Here is a 27165-nt window from a genome sequence, read left to right as displayed (position 1 = left end):
TCTTGCATGAACCACATCTTCAACAAGCAACTGCGTAAGTTCCTATTGGTATTCTTCGATGACATACTCATCTACAGCAAGACCTGGAAGGAACATATGGGGCATTTAGATGAAGTATTGGGGATTATGGAATCACAATCACTGTATGCCAAAAGATCCAAATGTGAATTTGGAATGACCGAGGTCCTATACTTGGGTCACGTCATCAGCGCCCAGGGGGTACAAGTTCACCAAGAAAAGATTCAGGCCATTTTGGATTGGCCTCCACCAAAGACTCTCTCGGAGTTGCGCGGATTTTTTGGTTTGTGCAGTTATTATAGAAGGTTTGTGAAAGGATTTTCACAACTTGGGGCACCACTGACAAATCTGACAAAGAAAGGATCCTTCCATTGGAATGCACAGGCGCAACAGACCTTCGACAAACTAAAAGAAGTGATGAGCACGTGTCCGGTTCTGGCACTACCAGACTTCACTTGCCCTTTCATCTTGGAGTGTGATGTCTCGGGTGAAGGCATCGAAGCAGTGTTGTTGCAAGACCGTCACCCCGTTGCGTTCGAGAGCCGGAAGCTCTCGGGAGTTGAGCGGTTATATTCCATCTACGACAAGGAGATGCTCGCCATCATACACGCACTGACGAAGTTTCGGCAGTACCTCGTCGGAGCAAAGTTTGTTGTGCAAACAGATCACAACAGCTTGGATACTTCTTCGAGTAGAGGGATCTGAATGAACGACAACAAAAATGGGTGAGCAAAGTCCAGGCATTTCATTTCGACATTGAATATGTGAAGGGAAAGAATAACGTGGTCGTTGATGCCCTGTCAAGAAGGCCCACCATATGTTCTTTATCTCAGATTTCGGCGGACTGGAAGGAATACCTGTTGGTTGAATACTCTAAGAACACTTTTGCCTACGAACTAATGGATGGTCAACTACAGGATGACCGATACAAGGTGGTTGACAACATCATTTATTACAAGGACAGAATTTATCTGGTACCCGAATCCAAGATGAAGGAAAAGGTTCTGAAGGAATTGGACGACTCCCCCTTGGCTGGACACCCAGGATACTTGAAAACCTATAGACAGATCCGTGAAAGGTTTTCCTAGAAGGGGCTTAAGGACGACGTTCTGCAGTATGTGCGGGAATGCTCCACCTGTCAGCAGAACAAATCTGAGCATAACTTGCCGGCCGGACTGTTGCAACCACTGCCAATTCCCGACCAGAAATGGGATAGCATCTCGATGGATTTCATTACGGGACTCCCCAGAGTGCAAGGAAAGGATTGCATTTTTGTCATAGTTGACCAATTGACCAAGTATGCACATTTTTTTGCCATCTCCACAAGATATCAAGCAGTTCAAGTAGCCGAGTTGTTCTTCCGTGAGGTGTTCCGCCTACATGGTTTACCGCGAAACATAGTCAGTGACAGGGATAGCCGTTTCCTGAGTACCTTCTAGATGGAGTTATTTCGGTTGGTTGGAACCGAGCTGTCGCCCAGCACAAGCTACCATCCGCAGATAGACGGATAGACCGAGATTGTGAACAAATGGCTGGAGGGTTATCTCAGGAACTACGTCTCAATGCAACAGAGGGCTTGGGTTCGCTGGTTACATTTGGGTGAACACTGTTACAACACCACTTATCACATGTCGATAGGCATGCCACCTTTCAAAGCACTGTACGGTTATGAACCTTCTTCATTTGTTGACCTAGCATTGGGAGATAGTCGTGCACCAATGGCCAAAGATTGGCTTCAGGAGAGTGAGATCTCTCAAAGAAAACCTGCAGAGGGCACAGAACCAACAAAAGATGTATGCTGACTGACACCGGATGGAGCGAAATTTTGAAGTTGGTGATCTGGTTTACCTCCGACTTCAACCGCACAGACAATCCTCCTTGAAGACAAGTGGTAAAGAGAAGCTAAAGCCACGTTTCTATGGACCCTACAGGGTGGTTCGGAGAGTGGGCGAAGTTGCCTACAAATTGGAGCTTCCTGAGGGAAGTCGGATTCACAATGTTTTTCACGTGTCATGTCTGAAAAAAGCCGTCGGGCAGCGTGTCACAGTGTCCAGGGATCTGCCACCCATCGACGAAGAAGGGAAACTAATTTTGGAACCGGCGCAGATCGTCAATGTCAGAGAAAAGAGGTTGAGAACACGCACAATCAAAGAGTTCCTTATGCGCTGGAAGAATCTACCCATTGAGGATGCCACCTAGGAAGGCGAACAAATTCTGGAGCATCCAAGTCTGCAATTGCTTGAGGGTAAGCAATTTTTGGCCCGGGAGGACTGTGATATCCCCGATGTAATTAAATAATAAATCTAATTACTTTGTTGTAAGGCCCAAATTTAATAACAAAAATTTCGGGCCCTTTTATTTAATTAGATTAGGCAAGTTTTGGTTGGTCATGTCGGCCTGTTTGTAACCCTTCAAGAAGTTTCCCGGAGCCCATATATTTGGCCGTGTTAGTCATTGTTGGGGATATGCGAATTTTTGGTATCTTTTCTCTATTGTGCGAATTCCTATTGGAGTTCTGTTTCTGCCATTTCGGAGGTGAAAGATCCTCCCTATTTGGTATTTGCAATTTCGGTGAGGATCACTGCTCGCCCTATTCTGTCATTGTAATCGTTCCGGATCTGGCAAATCTAGAATTTTATCATTGTTTACTTCTACCGCTGTGTCTCTGTTGATCTGGTTCTCCGGGAAGTCACCACACAAGCTCACCGTACCTCTGCACCACCGAAAGACCTTCTTGTCACCTCCGTACAGCCTCCTTTTGGCCACACCGCACACCTTCCCCACCACTGTACGGCCCTCTTGTGTTCCACCGTATGGTCTGTTTGGCATCACCGTACGGCCCTTACACCGTACGGCCCCTCCCTCACTTCCCCGTACGGCACTCACACCGTACACTCCCTTCCTCTCCACCGTACGCCCTCCACCCCACACCACCGTACAACTTCCCTTCACCGTACAGTCATCCAACCTCACACCACCATACGGCCTCTTCACCGTACGGCCTCTCCACCGTATAGCAGCCCCCCTCCACTCCACTTCGTGCGGCCTTGCTGATGCACCACCGTACGGCTCGTGTTGAATAGTTTGGGAACATTACACAAAGCATGTATATGAAACACACACAACGTAAACACTCTATATACAAACTCAATACATCAAGCATACACATGAAGTACATAAGGTATGGAGTATACACTTATATCTGCTTAAGTTAAGTAGCAGGAATTCACTTAAGTCATAGAGCATACAAAGCATGAAAATCACACATGGAAAAATATGTGAATCATCCACAAGAATACACTCAAGGCATGAGTCATCCACCTTGCATGGAGTCAATAACAAAAAGATGGAAAAAACTTGTGAAGGTAATAGTATGTTAGCAAAATACACAATAACGTTTAGAACAACTAGCACTGAAATCTTGCACAAGATCAAATAATCATGAGGATGAAGGACAACCAATTGGCTAATCACAGAGGACTTGAACTTTGGATGTAGCAGTCAATATTTTTAATATCAAGTTGTCGGAAAATAGCATGATGTAAACCGGCCTCATTTTATGGTTTGGGAAGTAGCATCTAAGAAGTATCTGTAAGGAAGGACACAGGCAATAGAAATTTCTGAAGACCTAAGCCACGACAAAGCTTCAACATAACGGCACTACTTCCATCATGTCAATCAGAGATTAGTTAGAAGAGATTATCAGAGGGCCAGAAGATCACGTCCACCAGAGGCATAGTTCACATCCACCAGATATATATGATATATATGATCTCAGAGGCATGGTCACATCCACCAGATCAATCAACTCGAGGCTACAGTCCAAAATCTCGGTATCATTAATATGATTTTAGCTTTTATGTAGCTTGTAGTTTCTTCTAGCGCTGCATATTCCACCTTTAATTTATTCTGCCAGCTCTACATTGGAATCTTGACCTATTTTATTCTAATTTCTAAACACTAATGTAATATCAAATTTCTAAAATTTTCCTGATTCATACAGAACAGTACATTTACAAATAGTGCCAACAATATGCATTTTGGATGGAATATAATGGATATGGAGCTAGAAGCGTTGGTTCTACTTCTAGCACTGCCTAAGGTATTTTAAGGTATCAACCTTAGTAAATTTTCATAATGATAAAAGTAATTAATAATATATTGAATAATTGCAAGGTGGATGTGTTATCTGTATACATTTATTTTGATTCTTGCATGTAACAAGATATGTAACCAAGTCAAAACTATACTTAATTATCAGTATTATCATATGATAGATGCATAGCCTGTACACCCTTCTTGATAAGCTCTGTCCTAAAATGTCTGTGAGTACATTTTCAGGAATTCTATTATCTTTTGTTTCATTCATACTCGAAATGACTTTGTATTCTTTCTTCTAATTAATCATTGGAAGAAGTATCCTCTATGAAATTGGCTTAAATTAGTTGTATATGGTATGAATCATGTTCAAATTATGGTTGCTGCAGCCACTGCCTGTCGTATGGAAAAATCATGATGCGTAATTGCTTTATAGATTTTCAGGCAAGCTTTTGTTTCATGGATTTTGCCAAGGATGGTTTGCGATTCATTACTTCATGTTCAATGAGATCTGGAGATTTAAAAAGATGTGATCTTTGTACAAACGGTGTTGTTCTATTTTTGCAATTTTGATATCATAGGGCTTTGTCTTTACTCATGTTTTCACAAAAAAAAAAAAAAAAAAAAAATTAATGTAATTCCTGAAAGTTTGAACATTCAAAATGATTTCTCTATTTATTTCTTCTTGAGCAACTTGCCATACAATTCTTCTATAAGTGTTTATCATAATTCATACATGAGCGTTTAACATAATTCTTAGGAAATAATAAGTAGTCATCTCCCTTTGTGATTCATAGTAATTCGCTGCCCAGCAATGCCATTTTGTAGGTATCCTCTTGGAGGTCTTTAGAGCAATACTTCTTCTATCACGCTTCAAAACCCTCAAGAACATTGTTGATGAAAAAATTGTCATTGATGTCAAAGAAGTGTGCATGCTATTGAGGTTGATACACATATCACTGTGATATACATTAACTATGATCACGTTGTGACATTATACACACGGTATAACATTACACCATATAGATACAAATCTATAGACAATATACTTTATTGGTTCATGTCTTGTAACAGCTCTACATATCTGTAATATACACAACTATATATATTATTTTGGTAAATCGTCCTTATGATTGCAGATCATATTCCGGAGATAATCTATGCAGATATATATATTCTGGCAGACCATACTCCAGAGATATCCAATGCAGATATGTATATGGGAAGTCGTATTTATTTGAAGATTATAATTCAGATTATAATCATCACGCAGATTAAATAGTTATTATCATGCTGAGACTGCCTACGTATTTGAAGACAGATCGTGTTTGATCTGCTGTTACGTATTGTATGGCAGATCGAGTTTTGTCTACAAAAGATATATTAATACATAATTGAAGTCCATGGATCGTATTCTCTGGAACAGACCGGAGGTGATCAGCAGATTATATTTTATGACAATGGCAATCTGAATCATCTATATGTGTCGTTACATGCAAACCAAAGAAAGATCGTGTAGAAAAGAAGTCAAATAGTCTGCGCCCAGAACGTATTACCATGTGAGAGGAGATTAGGTATTAACCTAATCTTGCATTACTTGTAATATTGTAATACAAAGTCCTAAATTAATATAAAATAAATTTAGCTGTAAATTAGTCAGCAAACAAACACGACTTTTCACTTATGAAAAGATATTATTATTACAACCTTTGGGTCATAAAGAGACACATCAGTTGAGAAATGAAATAATGAGAGATATAAAAAGCACGTGAAGTCATTTTTTAATGCGTGATATAGAATATAATGCTGGAGAGATAATCGTAACAGAAAGGAAGATACTACTGTGTGTATGTGTGGTATATAGATTGTAACGTCCCCATCCTATTCAGGGACTTGGGTTTGAGGATTATAATATTAAAGTGACTTTATTATTATAAGTTACCTTATAACTTTATAATAACATTAAAATATTTAAATAAATCACTTAAGTCACTTAAACTTTAATATCTCTTGAAATACTTGTCAAATTGCTATGCCGTCTGAAATAGGAATCTCTCCTCATAATTCCCCATGTGACCAAACACACTTTCTAAAAATAGAAAGGGTCCATCTCTATTACCCCTGACTTACTATACATAGTAAGTATGGCAAATGAAGTCTAAATGATATCGAACAAAGGCCAATTCCCTGAATGTTGGAGAAGAATCAATCCTCAGAAGACCCTCTAACCATCCACATTAGCCTACGAGGGTCCAATTATAGGCTAATCATTGGCTAGCATGATGTCACTAGCTAGAAGGGGACATCACAGTATTGGTGCAGTAATTATGCAGGATCATCATCCCATAGCTTATGAGAGCAAGAAGCTTCGGGGTCCGGAGAGGAGCTATAGTATTTATGATAAGGAAATATTGGCCATCATGCATGCAATGGTCAAGTTCAGGCAATATTTAGTTGGCAGCAAGTTTTGTGTCAAAACTGATCATAATAGTTTGAAGCATTTTCTTGGACAGCGGGATCTAAATGAGCATCAATAGAAGTAGGTCAGCAAGTTACAGTCTTGAGATTTTGACATCTCCTATGTCAAAGGGACTCGGAACAATGTTACTGATGCTTTATCTCGCCGCCCCCAATTGAGCTCCATGGCAGCTGTGTATGAAGATTGGAAACACTTGATTATAGTAGAGTATGCCAAGAATCTATGGGCATCTAGTATTATTGATGGAACAGTACAGGACAGCAGATACTCTCTTGTGGATGACCTCATCATTTACAAAGAGAGGATATTTTTAGTCCCAGGTTCTGAGGTGAAATGCATAGTATTGAGAACTTTCCATGATTCACCTATGGCTGGACATCCTAGGTACTTTAAGACCTATAGGCAGGTACGAGAGAGATTCTCTTGGAAGGGTCTCAAGTCTAATGTTCTTCAGTACGTCAAAGAGTGTTTTGTTTGCCAGCAGAACAAGCAGGAGCACAGCTTCCCTGCAGGGTTACTACAGCCACTTCCTATTCCTGACAGGAAGTGGGAATGCATGCCTATGAACTTTATTACGGGCTTGCCAAAATCCCAAGGGAGAGACAACATCTATGTGGTGGTTGATCGATTGACTAAGTATGCACAATTTTTTCTGATCACGACTACTTATTCCGCTGGTCAGGTGGCTGATCTTTTCTTTTGTGAGGTATTTAGATTGCACGGTTTACCTCGAAGTATTGTCAATGATAGGGACAGTAGGTTCATGGGTCACTTCTGGCAGGAGTTATTCAGACTTTGCAAGACAAAGCTCACTCCGAGTACCAGATACCACCCCCAAACTGATGGACAGACAGAGATTGTCAACAAATGGGTGGAGGGATACCTACGGAACTACATCTCAAGGCAGCAGAAGGCTTGGGTGAAGTGGTTACATTTGTGCGAGTATTGTTATAATTCCACTCACCACATGACCACTCAGATGACACCTTTCTGAGCTTTGTATGGATATGATGCTCCTAGTTTTCTGGATTTATTAATGAGTAATTTTTTTTATGAATTTTTAAGGTCAGCAATACATCAACAAGAAATTAACCCGTTAAGGTTAGAAAACATAACTAAAACCATACTGGAAAGTAACCCTTCCACTTTCTGATCACCAAGTGCCCAATGTGGGAAGGTGAGAGCATACGGTGTTGAGGGGATCATTAGCTTAAGAAAACTGAAACATAATGCAATGCTTGGGCGGCAAGCCAGCCCCTTCCGCTTATCCAGCGAGAGAACAAGGAAACTTGGCGGTAAACCAGCTAAGTGAGATACACAAAATAAGAATCACTCAACCGCAATATTTTAGCGGGAGGACTGCAATTACATAATAACCTCAACTCGACCGCTTATGCATCGGGAGGACCATTACACAAGCTATCACTCGACCACTTATTCAGTGGGAGGACTGAAAATTAAAAAGTTGTTGAATATTAGGCAACAAGCCAGCCTCTTCCACTTATTTAGTGGGATGAGAGTTACAAAAATAGAACTGGTTAGTAGTACTACTACCTAACCTTACAATAATAGAGATGAGAGAAGGAGAGTAATGCAGATTTCCACAATAAGAACATAAATTTTTGTTACAACCAATCTGCAGGCTGAAATTACAAATTAGCAGCCTATGGAAATGCCAAAATGCTCATAACTCCCTCATTATACATCCGAATCAATTTAAACCAGTCCCAAACCCACAATATATCACTCACAACAGCAACCAATCAAAACTACAACCCAAACAACCCCTTATAAATTTGGCACGCATCCCAATGCAAGAGCCAAAACCCACGCCATACCTAGGAATTTCGATTTAGCATAATAAATTCAAAACTCAATCAGACAAGCTGTAAACTCACAAAGTTTATCGCCAATGCTAGGAAGAAAGAAGGAGATGATACCCATAATCGTCCGTCGCTCCAGCAGAGAGATATGAATGAAAAGGTACTTCAGCCACAGGCAAACCAGCAAGTCTCCAGAATCACTCCAACACCAAAAATGTCTATGGCAAGCTCTGAGAATGTAGATGAATACAACACACAGCTAGGTACTGTATTTCAAGTACGAAACCGGGAAGCACTAGGGAGATGCACTCCGAAGCCTTAGGTTGTGTCGCCAAACCGGCAACATAACATTACAATTTTTTCAAGATCCTGAAATGGGAGCCCAAGGCTCATATTTATAACTTCTCATTGTCCAAATTCAAATGCAAATTCCACTTCCTTCATTTGCATTACATTTCATCTTCATGTGGACCCAAGTGTAGCGCCAAATACAAGAGTCAAACCCCACACCCAAGACATGGACCCACGTTGACCACTTTTGGCGAAATTAGAGATGCAATATGAAAATGTTACTCCTCCAAATAATTTCCATATCCCTTAATACACATGAATTTCACCAAACTTAGGAAATAATGGACATTAATTCCAAATTCCATAAATCAGTAGCAATTAATCAAAATAATTTAAATATTTAGGATAAGGAATTAATATTTAAATGCGTCACATGACTCCCGTACTGATTTTCTGACAAAACTAGGATGAAACTGAGTCAGGAAGACCACTGTACTGCTGCAGAATCAGGACCCTGTCTACTGCCAAAAATAGAATTATGCCACACTATCACTTACTAAAAATAGTAAGTCAAGAACTAATGCTCCGGAAAGCATGATCTTCGCGTCCAAAGACAGAGCATGGAGAGCTCAGTAGGACAGTATCATCAGAATAGCCATTCCCTGACTTACTATCCTCGTTTCATCAAAGCTGGACCCCTCATTCTTAATTCCACCTAGCCTACGGGTCTCAGGGATAGGCTAATGGACCACTAGAAGGTCATCAATGAGAAGGGGACATTACAGTCCATCCTCCCCAAAATTGTTTGTCCTCAAGCAATTGTAAGGATGGATGCAGTAAAATCTCCTCATTTTCCCATGTAGCATCCTCTGCTGGTAGGTTCTTCCATTTGATCAAGTACTCCCTGATCACTCTTCTCCTCAAAGATCGCTCCCTGAATTCAAGGATAGCTTCAGGAACCAAAACCAACTCACCCTCCTCATCAAGCGGAGGTAACTCAGCTGAAGTAACAACATTATGTCCGAGAGCCTTCTTAAGGCAAGACACATGAAATACATTATGGATCCTGCTGCTTGCTGGCAATTCCAGCTCATACGCCACTTCTCCAACCCTCCTGCTAACTCTGAAAGGTCCATAGAATCATGGCTTCAACTTCTCAACCCCACTCTTCTTGAGAGTAGACTGTCTGTAGGGCTGGAGACTCAAATAAACCATGTCGCCTACCTCAAAGGTGCGCTCAATTCACTGCTGATCAACATACAACTTCTACTGATTCTCTGCATGCTGGAGATTGTCCCTCAGAATCCTCATAATATCCTGACTCTGCTGCATCATATCCTTTGCCTGAGGGGTTCTGCTATCACCAAATACCAACTCCGCGAAGCTAGGAGCTTCATAACCATATAGTGCCATGAATGGTGACATCTGGATGGACATGTGATAGGAGGAATTGTAACAATATTCCCCTAGGTGAAGCCATCTCACCCATGTATTCTGCTGCTCCGAGACATAGTTTCTAAGATAACCTTCCAACCACTTATTCACTATCTCGGTCTGCCCATCAGTTTGAGGGTGATAATTGGTGCTTGGAGTGAGCATAGTACCACACAATCTGAAAATCTCCTGCCAAAAAGCACTTAAGAACTTGCTATCCCTATCACTTACAATGTTCTTCGGTAAACCATGTAATCTGAACACCTCCCAGAAGAACACTTCAGCAACTTGTGTTGCTGTAAAAGAGCTGGTGATGGTGAAGAAATGAGCAAACTTTGTGAGTCTGTCCACCACCACATAGATACTATCCTTCCCTTGAGCCCGAGGCAACCCCGTGATGAAATCCATGGAGATACTCTCCCATTTTTGACCGGGAATAGGCAAGGGTTGTAACAAACCAGCTGGTAGAGTGTGCTCATCTTTGTTCCTCTGACATGTATGACACTCCTTAATGTACTTCAAAACATCACTTTTAAGTCCCTTCCAAGAGAATCTCTCCCGGATCTGCCTGTATGTTTTGAAATAACCTTGGTGACCAGCAAGGGGGATGTCATGGAAAGTCTTCAAAATCTTCTCTTTTAACTTAGATTCAGCTACTATGAAAATTCTTCCCTTGTATAGGATCAATCCCTCAACCAATTTGTACCTTTCATCATGAAAAGTAGCTTCTATAAGGCTGGTTGCAAACTGATTTTTGGCATAATCAGCAAGCAACAACTCTCGCCAATCAACAATAAGCTCGCAAAGTGAGCTTAAATGGGATCTTCTGGATAAGGCATCTGCCACAACATTGTTTTTACCCTTAACATACTCAATATCGAAACCGTAAGCCTGCAGCTTACTCACTCATTTCTGTTGTCTCTCATTCAGATCTTTCTGATGCATGAAGTGTTTAAGACTATTGTGATCAGTCTTAACAATAAATTTACTCCCCACCAGATACTGCCTGAACTTTGCAAGGGCATGCATTATGGCAAGCATTTCCTTGTCATAAATGGAATACACTCTCTCAGGACCTCTCAACTTTCTGCTCTCAAAGACTATAGGATGCTTATCCTGCATGAGGACCGCACCAACACCTTCTCCAGATGCATCACACTATAGCTCAAATGGCTTGGTGAAATCAGGCAATGCTAAAACAGGGCAAGAACTCATGATCCTTTTAAACTGCTCAAATACTGCCTGTGCCCCTTCAGACCATTCGAAAGCACCTTTCTTAGTAAGATCTGTGAGAGGGTCAGCCAACTGAGAATATCCCCTCACAAACCTCCGATAAAATCCACACAATCCCAAAAATCCCCTCAAATGTGTTATGTTTTCGGGAGTACGCCAATCAATGATGGCTCTAATCTTTTCAGAATCCACCTTCACACCACCTGCATTGATAATGTGACCGAGGTAGAGCAACTCTTCCATCCCAAACTCACATTTGGACTCCTTGGCAAATAGGGATTCAGATTCTAATATGCTCAACACTTCATCCAACTGCTGTAAATGTTCTTTCCAAGATTTGCTGAATATTAGTATGTCATCAAAAAATATCAAAACAAACGTCCTTAACTATTCTTGGAAGATTATGTTCATGCATGACTGGAATGTAGCAGGTGCATTAGTCAAACCAAAGGGCATGCCTAGGAACTCAAAATGCCCAAAGTGGCATCTAAAAGCGGTCTTCTCCACATCTGATGCTCTCATTCTAATCTGATGGTACCCCCGACCTGAGGTCAATCTTGGAAAAGAACACTGCCCCATGTAGCTCGTCAATGAGCTCATCAATCTTCGGAATAGGATACCGATTCTTGATGGTTTTCTGATTCAGGGCTCTGTAATCCACACACATATGCATGGTCCCATCCTTCTTTTTCACCAAAACAACAGCCAAAGCAAAGGGGCTTTTGCTAGGCCATATGTAACCCATGTCAAGCAATTCCTGAATTGCTTTCTCAATCTCATCCTTCTGCTTCTTAGGATATCGGTAAGGAGTGGTCATGACTGGCTTAGCTCCTTCTTCAAGCTCAATAATGTGTTCGGCACGTCTTTCAGGAGGTCTGCCAGGAGGTGGGTTTTCGAACACCTTGCTTCTCTTGGTTATCAAAGCTTGAATGGGGATAATTCCTGTGCTCTTTTTGTGGTTCTGAAGGCATGACCATGATCTTGCTTCTATCCTTGATCATTGTTGAAATATCTGAGGCATAGCTGCCCTTATCTACCAATGGATTGGAAGGCATTATCAAACACTCTACTGCCCACTCCACCTCATTATGGCGGATCAGCCTTTCCATTCTTTTCAAGGATACCACTTTAAGTCCCCCATGCGACATTCCTCTCAACACTACCTTCTTCCATTCAGACATGAATTTCAGCTCCATGGTCTGTAGGTTTAGTGTGATCTCACCAAGAGATCTCAGCCATTGAATCCCGAGGACTGCATCATCAATCCCTCCAATGCTCACCACAAAGAAATCATCTCTGATTTCATGATTCCCCAACTTCAGAGACATGTTGGAAATCATTTGGTTACAGGATATAGTGGAGCCATCTGCTACCATGACTTTGAAGCCCTCAACTTCCTCTGCCACTAGTCCCTTTTTTGCAACAATCCTCTCATCAATGAAGTTGTGTGTTGCACCTATATCATTGAGAGCAATGACACGATGCTCTCCAATCACACCCCGAACTCTGAAGGATTCATTTTTGTGAATGCTCGAGAGTTGAGCAACCACCCCTCTATCTTCTGACCCAAATTCAGGCCCTTCAGGAGCCTCTTCATACTCGTTCTCCTCCACTTCAGTTTGCAGTTCTGAAATTTCAGAATCTGATCCATCTTTTGAATAGCATTCCATCTGATGCAAATTCCCTTTTCCATGGCACTTATGTCCGGGAACCCAAGGTTCTCTGCAAGAATAACAAAGATTCTTTCTCCGGAACTCTTGACGGAGCCCATCATCCATACGCAGAGGGAACCTCTTGGTCTGATTTGTGAACTTCTTCTTGTTCTTTCTGAAAGGGAAAGGCTTGGACTGACTTTTACTCTTTCGGGCAGCCAACTCCATACTTCTAGATTTTTAAATAGCTTCTGCCAGGGTGGGCGGATCAAAAGCTTTGACCCATCCTCTCAAAGGTTCTTCAAGTCCTTCAGTGAAAAGGACAACCAACAGCTTCTCTAAGATGCTACTCACCATGACTGACAGGTTTTGGAATTCAGTCACGTAAGTGTCCAATGAACCTTGCTGCCTGAGTTGTGCAAGTTCTCTAAACTTCACCTCTAGATCCCTGGTGTCGAATCTCTCAATCAGCTTGTTGGTGAAATCAGCATAGGTGGTGATTAAGTTATGACCAAGGGTGACTAACCCATGGTACCACCATTCGTGGGCCACTATATCCAAGTGCAAGGTAGCAAACTTGATGGCATCCTCCTCCGGCATAGGCCTCAAGGACAAGTAATTGTCCAACTTCTGTACCCATGCTCTAGCTGTACTCTTGGCGCTTCCATCAAAGTGGGCTAAGGTCACTCTTCGAAGAGCTTGCTGATAATCTCTTGGGGCAGCAGACTTATAGTCATTCCTCCTTCCTCTCTTCATTTTCTGATTCATAAACTGATCCAGAGTTAGGATATCTCGGATCTCACTAGGAAGAGAAGCATACTCCATGTAGCTGTTCCTTATTTCATCAACTGTGGGTATCTCTGTTTCAGCTTCTTGTACTTCTCTTGGCAGAAATATAGGTTGTAAAGGCCTTGGGGCTGAACCTCATTGTTACTCCCGTTATTACTCCCGTTTCCATTGCCTACAGGAGCGTTAGAAGTGCTGGCTTCCGGTCCATTGTTGGGCTGATTAGGGACCCCAACAACGTTCTGGTTGAGCTTGGCCAGCAGTAGAGACATCATATCCATCATGGCATTGAATTGTCTTTCTGCCTTCTTATCGAGTGCCTCATTTGGTTCTGTAGTCTTGTCTGCCATTGAATCTACTGAATCTGAAGTATCTAGATCCGTCCCTCTGTTTCTCAGTACTTCTAAGAAAGTGTCATCTTCCGGCACTATCGGAATCTGAAACTGTTGTCTCTTCTGCTCTCTGTTGTAGTGTCTGACGTCTCTGTCACTCATGGAGACTTCTGAACCCACTGACTCTCACGGGCTGGCAAGAAAACCAGCTTTGATACCACTGTAATATCCCAGTAATTTTTTTTTTGAATTTTTAAGACTGGCAATTCATCAACAAGAAATTAACCCGTTAAGGTTAGAAAACATAACTAAAACCATACTGGAAAGTAACCCTTCCACTTTCTGATCACCAAGTGCCCAATGTGGGAAGGTGAGAGCATACGGTGTTGAGGGGATCATTAGCTTAAGAAAACTGAAACATAATGCAATGCTTGGGCGGCAAGCCAACCCCTTCCGCTTATCCAGCAGGAGAACAAGGAAACTTGGCGGTAAACCAGCCAAGTGAAATACACAAAATAAGAATCACTCAACCGCAATATTTCAGCGGGAGGACTGCAATTACATAATAACCTCAACTCAACCGCTTATGCAGCAGGAGGACCATTACACAAGCTATCACTCGACCACTTATTTAGTGGGAGGACTGAAAATTACGAAGCTGTTGACTATTAGACGGCAAGCCAGCCTCTTCCACTTATTCAGTGGGATGAGAGTTACAAAAATAGAACTGGTTAGTAGTACTACTACCTAACCTTACAATAATAGAGATGAGAGAAGGAGAGTAATGCAGATTTCCACAATAAGAACATAAATTTCTGTTACAACCAATCTGCAGGCTGAAATTACAAATCAGCAGCCTATGGAAATGCCAAAATGCTCATAACTCCCTCATTATACATCTAAATCAATTTTCAAACCAGTCCCAAACCCACAATATATCACTCACAACAGCAACCAATCAAAACTACAACCCAAACAACCCCTTATAAATTTGGCACGCATCCCAATGCAAGAGCCGAAACCCACGCAATACCTAGGAATTTCGATTTAGCATAATAAATTCAAAACTAAATCAAACAAGCTGTAAACTCACAAAGTTTATCGCCAATGCTGGGAAGAAAGAAGGAGATGATACCCATAATTGTCCGTCGCTCCAGCAGAGAGATATGAATGAAAAGGTACTTCAGCCACAGGCAAACCAGCATGTCTCCAGAATCACTCCAACACCAAAAATGTCTATGGCAAGCTCTGAGAATGTAGATGAATACAACACACAGCTAGGTACTGTATTTCAAGTACGAAACCGGGAAGCACTAGGGAGATGCACTCCAAAGCCTTAGGTTTTGTCGCCAAACCAGCAGCATAACATTACAATTTTTTCAAGATCCTGAAATGGGAGCCCAAGGCTCATATTTATAACTTCACTGTCCAAATTCAAATGCAAATTCCACTTCCTTCATTTGCATTACATTTCATCTTCATGTGGACCCAAGTGTAGCGCCAAATACAAGAGTCAAACCCCACGCCCAAGACATGGACCCACGTTGACCACTTTTGGCGAAATTAGAGATGCAATATGAAAATGATACTCCTCCAAATAATTTCGATATCCCTTAATACACATGAATTTCACCAAACTTAGGAAATAATGGACATTAATTCCAAATTCCATAAATTAGTAGCAATTAATCAAAATAATTTAAATATTAAACCTTAGAATAAGGAATTAATATTTAAATGCGTCACATGACTCCCGTACTGATTTTCTGACAAAACTAGGATGAAACTGAGTCAGGAAGACCACTGTACTGCTGCAGAATCAGGACCCTGTCTACTGCCAAAAATAGAATTATGCCACACTGTCACTTACTAAAAATAGTAAGTCAAGAACTAATGCTCCGGAAAGGATGATCTTCGCGCCCAAAGATAGAGCATGGAGAGCTCAGTAGGACAATATCATCAAAATAGCCATTCCCTGACTTACTAAAAATAGTAAGTCCTCGTTTCATCAAAGCTGGACTCCTCATTCTTCATTCCACCTAGCCTACGGGTCTCAGGGATAGGCTAATGGACCACTGGAAGGTCATCAATGAGAAGGGGACATTACACCACATGACTATTCAGATGACACCTTTCAGAGCTTTGTATGGATATGATGCTCCTAGTTTTCTAGATTTATTGATGAGCGATTGACGAGTACCAAGTGTTGGGAATCTGCTATAGGAGAACCAGGATATTATGAGAGCACTTCGTGATAATATTCAGAAGGCTCAGAATCAACAAAACCAATATGCTGATCAGAGGAGGGTTGCGCGATCTTTTGAGATCGGGGATATGGTGTATTTGATGCTATAGCCCTACAGACAGTCCTCTCTTAGGAAGAAGGGCTCAGAGAAACTCAAGCCACGTTACTATGGTCCTTTCAGGATTTCTAGGCAAGTTGGCCAGGTGGCTTATGAGTTAGATTTACCGGCTGATAGTAAAGTTCATAATGTGTTCCATGTGTCACACCTTAAGAAGGCATTGGGACAACAGATAGTTCCTTCTGCAGCTCTACCACCCTTAGATGATGAGGGGAAGTTAGTGCTAGTACCTGAGGACATTTTGGAGTTTAGAGAGCGTCATTTGCGGAGAAGTGTCATCAGGGAATTTTTTATTAAATGGAAGGATCTGCCGATAGAGGATGCTAATTGGGAGTGTGATAGCATTTTACAGCATCTGGCATTGAGTTTGCTTGAGGACAAGCAAATTTTGGGAGGGTGGACTGTAATGTCCCCATCCTAGTCAGGGACTTGGGTTTGAGGAGTTAGCCTATTTTTGGTAGGCTAACAGGGTATGGATAAAGGGGTCAGTAATGCAGTATCTTGAGGAGTAGTCTATCTATTTGTTCTAGTTCAGTGTTGAGTTCAGTTCTGGTCTTCGTTTCATCAGTTTCTAACACTTTATGAGGATTTCCTATTTTTTAGGGAAAAATTGCTAAAAATAGACATGGTCCTATTTTCATTGGCATGGCGAATTGTGGCCCTAGCTTTTGACAGATTCAGTTTCCGACCAATAATGAGAGATATGAATTTTTAAGTGGTTCCACAGGCAATTAATATTTTAATGAAATATTAATATAAAATCATAAAGTGCATCACTTAAATTTATTTAAGTGAAAATTTATTATCTCCTAAGCTAGACGTTGCTTTTAGGGTTAAGTTGGAAACCCTAAAAGCAAGTTATAATTTTTAAATCCCTAATTGCCAAAAATCACACCTTTTGGGTATTTAGGCAGCCAAGATGGAAATTAAACCTCATTCATTGATATTGAGCATTTGACATTTTCTTCTGAGCACTTGGCTATGGCGGCTAGGGTTTGGACCTGTTTTGGAGAGCGTGCATTCTTCAAAATTCAGTAGCTTTGAGATTGCGAAAGATCAATCGAATTGTTGCAGCTTGGTTGACTTCATTCAGAAGTCAAATTGAATTGAATTGGGGCAGATTTGGCTTCTTACAAGGCAGATTTGTTGTAGGTTTCCCTATTTACTGTTTTGTTGTTAATTCTTCTGTGGTTTGGAGGCTTCTTTTCCCAAACACACAGCTTGCTCATTAATTGGCGCCATCTTCCACAGTTTGGATGTCTTAGTATTAAATAAGAGCAGATCTGAATTGTTTCAGAATAAAAAATCAGAACTTTGTAAGTAGCTGATTTATTCTTTCTTTTCAATAAATTGGCTAAGGACCTACGGGTATGCTTCTAAATTCTCCAATTCATTGTTTCAGTTGATTAAATTCATGTATCATTTCAATATGTGTTGCAAATTAAAGAAACCCTCTTTTGCAACTTCTGTCTATTTCTGAAAGACCATCTTAATAATTAAAAATTACCAAGAAGATCTACAAATTACAACAGGTTGAAGAGTTGAACCAGCAAGGGTCCATTATATATATATATATATATATATATATATATATATATATATATATATATATGATCAGAAAAGGTAATCAATGTGGAAATTATATTAATTAAGAGAAGCCTATATATGTATGAAAGTTACATCAAATCAAGGAGGTTATGAAGAGTTCACAGCAAAGTTAAAAGTGGAGACTGTGGCAGACTTATAATCTGTATTATAGCAGATTAAAAGAAGAATTATATCAGAATTGAAAGATTTTGAGGTTGGTGCCTCATTTGATGGAGTTGGTGCTTCAATTGGTGCTTTATCCTTGTGGGTGGGTGCTCACTAAATCAGTTTGGGGAGTTGGTGCTTCCTGTGGGTTGGTGCCCACAAATTAAAGAAGGGGTTGGTGCCTCTACCAATTTGTAAAAGAAATCTATTAAGCATTCATCTACCATGGTTTTCTCCCAATTTGAATTTCCACGAGAAACTTCTGTCTCTTATTGTAATGTCCCCTACTTGATCTATTTCAATATACTAAAATTGATTGATATTCTTCAATTAGTTATTAACAAGTTCTTATTTATTTTCCTCATTAGATGATTAATTTCATTATTTATAGTTCTTAATATAGTTATTAGGCCCTGCTACTACTTCAGTTTTAAGGGAGAAGGGTTTATGTATGTTACCAAAGCGCTTAGAGACCAAATACAGTAGGTTCCCTCAAAGTTTACAGATCCAAGCCCTTACCTATCTTGGGTCTATACCCTCAAGGCTTATGGGTCGTTGATCCCCACCCTATCTTGGGACTTAATCTATTGCTTGGATTTAGACTGCCCCTCTTTGAAACATCTCCTTCCCATCTTCTTAAATACTAAAAGTAATAACATGATTTAGACTATAAGTATACTAATTTCTCATGTATTATGAATATATATGAAATTAAGTATGATTGTCATACATATTGCAATCCATATTAATGTTACTATTAGTTATGCATAAGAACATTATCAGGCTTCATATATTAAGCATACTTATTAAACATATCCCCATGCATACCACCAAGAACAAGGATGTTACTTCCTATTACTCAATAATAACAATTCTGATCTGATCTGCTTGATGGTGCTCTTACTGAATGCTTTTATTCCTTTCTTTTATATCTCTCAATGTGAGGGAGAGGTCACACCTCTTCATCATGCATGCCTTTTGGCAAGAGACACACCCTCTCACCATTAGCACCTTTTGAAAGAGTGCAACTCTTCATTATTTCTACCCTTTGAAAGGGACACAACCTTTCATAATCAGATCTGCAGTTCTTATTTAAATCAGATCTGCACTTCTCATTTTTCAAATTCTCCCCCCCCTCAAATGAGTTTCTCTTCACCCTTTTATATCTCACGTTTGAGGGAGTCACAACTTAGCATTTCACGCCTTTTGACCTTTCATTAGGTTTAATCAAATTTAAATAATATTTAATTATATTCTTTTATATTTTCATTTTAATTTTTATATTTATTCTTTTGTATTTTAATTTTTTTATTATTTATTATTAAATTATATTTCAAAGTAGGGACATTACAGTCCGCCCTTTCCCAAATTTGCTTGTCCTCAAGCAATGTAAATTTTAATTTTCTCAAACAAAGTCATCCACCAATATGAATCAAAAACATGAAGCATACACATGGATATATGCAAACACGGAGCATACACGTGAATACACGTATTTTTAGATTCTGTCTTATTAACTAGAATGGTTCATTGATTCATCTTTACCCTGCAGGATGGCAAGATCAAAGCTCTGATACCATTTGTAATGTCCCCTACCTGATCTATTTCAACATACTAAAATTGATTGAGAGACTAATCATGAAGCCAATCATTGATATTCTTCAATTTATTAGTTATTAATAATTGCTTATTTATTTTTCTCATTACATGATTAATTTCATTATGCACAGTTCTTAATATAGTTATCAGACCTTGCTACTAATTTAGTTTTAAGGGAGAAGGGTTTATGTACGTTACCAAAGCGCTTAGAGACCAAATACAATAGGTTCCCTCAAAGTTTACAGATCCAAGCCCTTCCCTATCTTGGGTCTATACCCTCAAGGCTTATGGGTCCCTGATCCCCACCCTATCTTGGGACTTAATCTATTGCTTGGATTTAGACTACCCCTCTTTGAAACATCTCCTTCCCATCTTCTTAAATACTGATAGTAATAACATGATTTAGACTATAAGTATACTAATTTCTCATGTATTATGAATATATATGAAATTAAGTATGATTGTCATACATATTGCAGTCCATATTAATGTTACTATTAGTTCTACATAAGAACATTATCAGGCTTCATATATTAAGCATACTTATTAAATATATCCCCATGCATACCACCAAGAACAAGGATGTTACTTCCTATTACTCAATAATAACAATTCTAATCTGATCTGCTTGATGGTGCTCTTACTGAATGCTTTTATTCCTTTCTTTTATATCTCTCAATGTGAGGGAGAGGTCACACCTCTTCATCATGCATGCCTTTTGGCAAGAGACGCACCCTCTCACCATTAGCACCTTTTGAAAGAGTGCAACTCTTCATTATTTCTACCCTTTGAAAGGGACACAACCTTTCATAATCAGATCTGCAGTTCTTATTTAAATCAGATCTGCACTTCTCATTTTTCAAATTCTCCCCCCCCTCAAATGAGTTTCTCCTCTCTTTTATATCTCACGTTTGAGGGAGTCACAACTTATCATTTCATGCCTTTTGACCTTTCATTAGGTTTAATCAAATTTAAATAATATTTAATTATATTCTTTTATATTTTAATTTTAATTTTTATATTTATTCTTTTGTATTTTAATTTTTATATTTATTCTTTTGTATTTTAATTTTTTTATTATTTATTATTAAATTATATTTCAAAGTAGGGACATTACACTCATGTTACTTGCAATGTGTATGGTTGTTTAAGTAGCAGCATAGTTCAATATTATTTTAAAAATAATTAAAAGGTATTTAATAAACTGATTCACCTCCCCCCACCCCCTCTCAGTTTATTCGAGTGCTCTTCAATTGTTACTTATATGTAAAAGGGGGTTGAGCTGTGACATAATCTACTTATTGCTTTGAAACCTTTGCACAGTGGCACATTTCTGATTTTGTATTGACCCTTATATATAACAATTAAAAAATTTCCTGATTCCAATAAGCTAGTAGTAGCCTCACAACAATTGAGGACAGAAAATATCATTTGCCTACTTAAGTATATGGTAAATAGCACTGAAAGGTGTCCATTTTTTATTCCACATGAAGAGGTAATCAAGAGTGTTGGGAAGACAATACAAAATGGGATTATATAAAAACAGACCTTCCATATTGTTTGATATAATTTTATCTTTCACCTAACTCTAAGAAATGAAGAATGCATGTGGAAAAAAAATGGATAGAGAATGCAACAGGAAATTGAGGAAAACTAAAAGTAAAACAGACGAACATATGTGATTGGAATGTTCATAAACTAGATAGCAGTGTGGATACTATAATATAAACTATTTTTAGCAGTTTCTATTTTTAGTGTCATCCTGCCCGGGTTTGCCCTAATTTTGACATTTTGAAGTACTTACTATTTTTAGTAAGACTATTTTTGGTAGGTTCATCACAAGCAAGGGTCCCGACATTGAAGGCACAGCATTCCTGAGAATATTTGTCCAAATCCGGAAAATTGAAAAAGAAGACAGTTGATCATCGAAATGCCCAAGTGTGGAATTCTTTCTTGTAATGGAAAAGCTCGAAAAATCTCCTAAGGTAAAGAGGAATTCACTTTAATCCAAAAATGGCATCCCAATTTGGAAACATGAAAAATGGCTGAGCCAAGGAAGAAAATCAAGAAAATCCTTTACCTTGGCAGAAATGTATTCCAAAAAAAGATGGGCGCTAGATAGGGGTCTTGGAGGAATTTTCCTTCCAAGACTAAATTCCTCCACAACATGAAATCCACGCCCAAGCATGGAGAATGGGCGCCAAATGAAGGGTGTGGAGGATTTTTCCTCCTCAAGAAAAATTCCTTCACCATGTGACTTTAGCGCCCAGGTAGGGGTAAAGAGCGCCAAAACTAGGTCATGCAGGAATTCTTCCTCAAACCAAAATTCCTACACACCATTGGTTCAGCACCCAAGGTTGAGTATAGAGTGCTGGGAAGGGGTAAGTAAGGAATTTTCCTTCCAAAGTAAAAATCCTACATCATATGACTTTAGCGCCCAAGTATGGATGCATAGAGCCAAAATGGCCTTGTGGAGAAATTTTCCTCCAAAGGCAAAATTCCTATTCCTTCCTAGGTGGTTTTGGCGCCTAGTAGGGAGGTAGATCGCGAGAATGGTGTAAGGAATAGGAATTTTCCTTCCCAAACAAAATTCCTTCTCAATGAAAAAAATTTGCCCAAGGACAAATTCAAAGATGAAGAATTCCAAGGCACAGGAGAAAAAATTGGTCAAAAGAGAGAATTTCTCTCTCCTGAATTTCGGAGCTCAAAATGCAAAAAATTCATAAAAAATAGGAAAAGTGACAAATTGATCAAAAATCTCCCTCTAAACAAGATGAATTCAAAAACAAAAAAAATTCTTCATAGATAACAAATTTTCTCCTTCCAAAATCCAAACGAACAAGATTTCTTTCCAAATGGATAAATTCGTCAAAATTCTAAGTGGAAAGGAAAATCTTTCAAAATATCCTTCTGAATTTGAAATGGAAAGATTTTCACAATCAACGAGTTGGCAACATGCAAAAGGGAATATTTTGAATTTATGACGCATGACTTAAGGAATTATGGAAATTTCCATTTTTGAACTCAACGATAATGCCAAGACCTATTTGCATGGTGCGTTGTCAAGGAGAGTATGATGCATTTTTAAATGCAGTTGCTAAGTTTAACCTCTCGCCAACTTGGTAATTTGGCAAGGAAATTCTACTTAAACCAAGGATTGCAATTCATTTCTCACACAGGTTTTGGAGAAATTTGAAGTCCAAGAGAGTTGGAGAAAAATCAGATTCAAAGAATTTATTTATTTTCCAGAAGTTCTTGTTCGCAGAGGTTCTATTTTATTCCACATTAGGAATTTACATGTTGGAATTTCTTCTCCATTATTTTATTTAAATGCCTATCATGATTTTAATGTTAATTTATTTTGTTTTGTAGGAATGGCGGAATCCAACAAGGCTGCAGCTACTTCCTGACAGGCGCAGATTAAGAACGAGATGAAAGGATTCCTTCCAAGAGTCCATGATTATTTCTAAGTGGAAGGAAATTAACGATACCAACTTGGGGACTTTACAACTAGGAGCTTTTAGGAACAGGATTTTCAGAACAACTAGACGTGCTCCATAACCCACTGCTGTCAAATTTGTTAAGAGCTGAATTGTCTTAGCTGACGGTTTCCCTCCAGCCGTCCAATGCCCAGAGCTGATCTTAGAATGTGCAAAGCATTATAATCCTGAAAGAAGGGCAATTTTAACATTAGATGACAAGCTTCTAGCCAACCTAACCACGGAAGCAATTGGTGAGACATTTGGAATTTCGGCGTATCATTCTATGACACATAAAACCAAGGATAGGGTGGAAGCAATATATGTGGCTGGTGTTGAAAGATGTGTCGAGATTATTAACAAAACCTAGATGGTGAAGTCAAGGCCTCGTATTACAAAAATGCCCAAGCAGATCACCAGTTTTGGCTTCAAGCAAAAATATGCCGACCCCGTGATGATGTTGAGTAGGATTATGGGATGTTTGCATGCCTTCAAATTTGAAACCTGGATGTTCTTCTTCATCAACGAAGTTATGAATGCCAACAAGATAGTCAATTGGGCAAGATTGATCAGTCATTACTTGCATGAGCAACTGAAGAATTTGAAGCAGAAACAGACCCAATCCTTTTACATGAGCTCGTATGTGATTTATTCGCTAGTAAGGATGGGTAACTTCAACGCCTACCAGGAAAAGGGCCGGTGGGATGTGGGTCAAGACAGTTGAAAGTCCACAAATGCTATCCCCAGTTGCACTTGTACAACACTGATTCTTTCAAGTTGGTGAATGATACTTTCACAATGTACTTAACCAGATTATTGCAAGATGAACTCCACATGAGGTTGTCACTAGAAGCCAAAGCGCTAATACAGAATTTCGGAGCCTGGTACATTCAGTTTCCAAAGTTTACTTACATCCGGATCCAAGGGTTTTCCTTTCAACTGCACAAGCTACCAAGGTATCCAACGGACAAAATGGTGTTGCTAGAGCTCACCAAGCAATTGACCGCCTACAACAAGATTCAAAAGAGGAAGGAGAAGCTATCGATTGAATTCCTTATTGTCATAGGAAATGTGTCTGACATTGGCGACGGCTGAAAAGTCCATTGAAGGGTTGGCATTTTATCACTTAACGTTCCATACGACCAAATCCTACTTTAATCCATATAACAAAATCAGGATGGTCGTTGGAATGAAATTCAAACACATATTTGACCTGGAAGACTTTTGGGCTAGTGCGAAGGATGATCTTGAAATCAGGAAAAGAATGTTTTCCAAATTGCCCCTTGACATGATCAAAATTGATGAAGTTATTCAAGTGCCAGATCAAGTTAAAGAAGATCAGGATGTGGTTCAGCCAAAATTTGAAAAGTTGAAGGATAGGCCTATTCAGGTCCCAGATTGGTCGAAACCAAAAATTGATGATCTGGATAGTTTGGCTAGACCAGTTTTGAAATTCACAAGGCATTGGATTGATCGACACATCGGGACGTTGAAGGAAAGAAATGTTTGCATCAGCTACCAACTGATGGGAAACTTGGATTCCCATAGAGAGGCCACGGAGGGACCATCGCAGGCCCAAGCTGAAGAAGGAGAAATCCAGCAAGAAGGAGCTGAGCATAGTAAAAAAAAGAATGTTCCCAAGAAATCAAGAACAAGGAAGAGGAAAGAAGTTCAGCCAGAAGAGCCTCAACAGAAAAGGCCAAGGGTGGAAGAAGCACAATCACCAGCCAATTCATCTAGCGTACAAAAAGTTGAGATGTTTGCACAAGAAACTCCAAGAAGTCAGCCAGAAATAATAAAATCATTGAAGGTGCTTTGATGTTGAGATGTTGCTTTGATGCTGCCAGGAATAATAAAATCATTTTAGTGTTGGTGAATTATTGTGTTTTGGAGCATTTGCTTGTTTCTTCATCCTTTTATGAGAGAACTTAATATCTAAAAAAGGACAAAAAAACATAGAATATAACTTGCTTAAGTACTTAGATGAATGAAAGATTCATGTGCATGATTGATAGTAAAGCTCTCATTGTTCATACTACTAATAAATCATCGACGGTGAAGTATCTTGCGTAGTCAACTGAACTCAATTCAGCCAAGTTTGACTTCAATTACTACTTCCTCATTGATATGTTTCCTCTTGATGGTATCTATGTTTGTGGTAGTGATTTGAAAATTATCAGCTATCCCTAGAAGATCACACTAGCTTTGTGGAGATGTTCTCGCATATTAAAGCAAAGCTTAGTTGAGCTCACTTGAAATCGTCCATTACTCTTGCATTCTTAGTGTTAGTTTAGCATTCCTAAACCCTTACCTATTTTTTCATTTTTTTTATCAAGCAATCATTAGTAGTACTAGGAAAGAACTCCATTGCAACATCATTCGTAAAACAGCATTCCTTGTGATTAAGAATTTTCATCTCCTAGAACAATTACATAGGTCCCTTTGGAGGTACAGCAAAGCACATCAATTCTGTCATCCCTTCCACAAAGAAGCAGATGCAAGTGGCTCCAAAATTAGGTTCCCATGCACCAACTCGGGTTAGGGTTAGAGACGATTTAAGGAAGCATACATTCTAAGGAATTTAAACGTCCTGGTGAATGTTTCTTTAATATTGGAATCTCAGTCTCTTATGTCGAATCCTAATACAAAACCGTTCTTCATAGTTCTTTGAGATTTTGTTCTTTTACACCCAAAAAATGTCAACTTCTCAACTAAAAGTGTGTGTTAAATGGCATGATTGGTAAGAGCATTAAAGCTTCCAAAATGGAGTCCTACCGCATCCAACGTGTTGGCTGCAGCGATACCAGCTACAAGATTATCCTATACAGGAAAATTTACAAAATTATAAAATAAATAAAATTTTGTTATTCGAAATCGAGTAGAATCATTATTATCAAATGATAAATTCTTGTGAAGAAGAAAATGGTCTAAATAGATAAATAGACAAATGGCAAATGTTGGCCGCTAAAAATTGTCCCTACCAGATAGAGTTCAAAATTAATTTTAATAGAAAGGAAGATGCACGATGGGTTAGCATACCTGTTGAATGATCCGTCTTTTGTTGTGGCCAGCAGCGAGATCTTCCAAATTGACAATCTTTTTAATGTTAATCTGCATGTCGCGGACCATCTTGAATTGCACATCGGCCTGCAGCAACGCCCTCGATATCTCGTTCAGACATTCATTCAAAACTTTCTCATCAATAATGGTGGCATTGCTCATCTGCTGGATGGCGCGGGAGATTCTCCCGCCTAACTGCGCGAGCACCATTTTTGCGCACCTTGAAACTACCAACCAAAATCTGCAGTTCAAGCTTTCGATAATTCTCTGCAAGCTGAGCTTTAAACAGCGCGTCTAAAATTTCCCTAATATGCCTCCCTTGGAAATGTATCTTACGGTATGGCTGACTGTAAAGACAGACCTGAACTGTACAAATTGAAGGAGGTTAAAACAGCAGAGAGCATCGTTCCCGTATTTTGAAAAGAATCTTGTTAATGAAAGTTCAATGATTTATTAATGGAGACTCGGTGAGAAAGTTCTAAACGAAGATTGAACAAATGATGCATTCCTTCCCTGTGAGATTATTTTAATATAGTAAAATTAGAGATTGCAATTGTTGAATTGTTTTCAAAGCTTTGATTCCAAATGATATTTAAGAAAGCAGGTGGTCTCGTGTATAATACTTTTGTCTTTAAAAATCAATATAAAAAATTTATTTTTTCTTTATTTTTTTTAAATAGAAATCTAAATTTTTGATGTTTTATAGTTTCACCCAATTTTCACTCGCTTAAATATATTAGTCTAAAACGTAGGAGCTTCTGTTTTC

General features: G+C 39.3%; 1 protein-coding gene across 1 annotated transcript in view; it reads right to left on the bottom strand.

The window, feature by feature from the left end:
• The window catches only part of LOC131045306 (signal recognition particle subunit SRP54 2), a 216112-nt gene extending 189185 nt beyond the window's left edge, over window positions 1-26927 (bottom strand). The window contains exon 1 of the mRNA XM_057978872.2: window positions 26379-26927. Within this exon, the coding sequence (XP_057834855.1) occupies window positions 26379-26609 (231 nt within the window). The 5' untranslated portion in view covers window positions 26610-26927. The remainder of the gene's footprint in view (window positions 1-26378) is intronic.
• Between the last annotated feature and the right edge of the window lie 238 nt (window positions 26928-27165).

The sequence above is a fragment of the Cryptomeria japonica genome, chromosome 3 (assembly GCF_030272615.1).
Source record: "Cryptomeria japonica chromosome 3, Sugi_1.0, whole genome shotgun sequence".
Lineage (NCBI taxonomy): Eukaryota > Viridiplantae > Streptophyta > Pinopsida > Cupressales > Cupressaceae > Cryptomeria > Cryptomeria japonica.
This window is presented reverse-complemented; position numbering and strand designations above follow the sequence as displayed.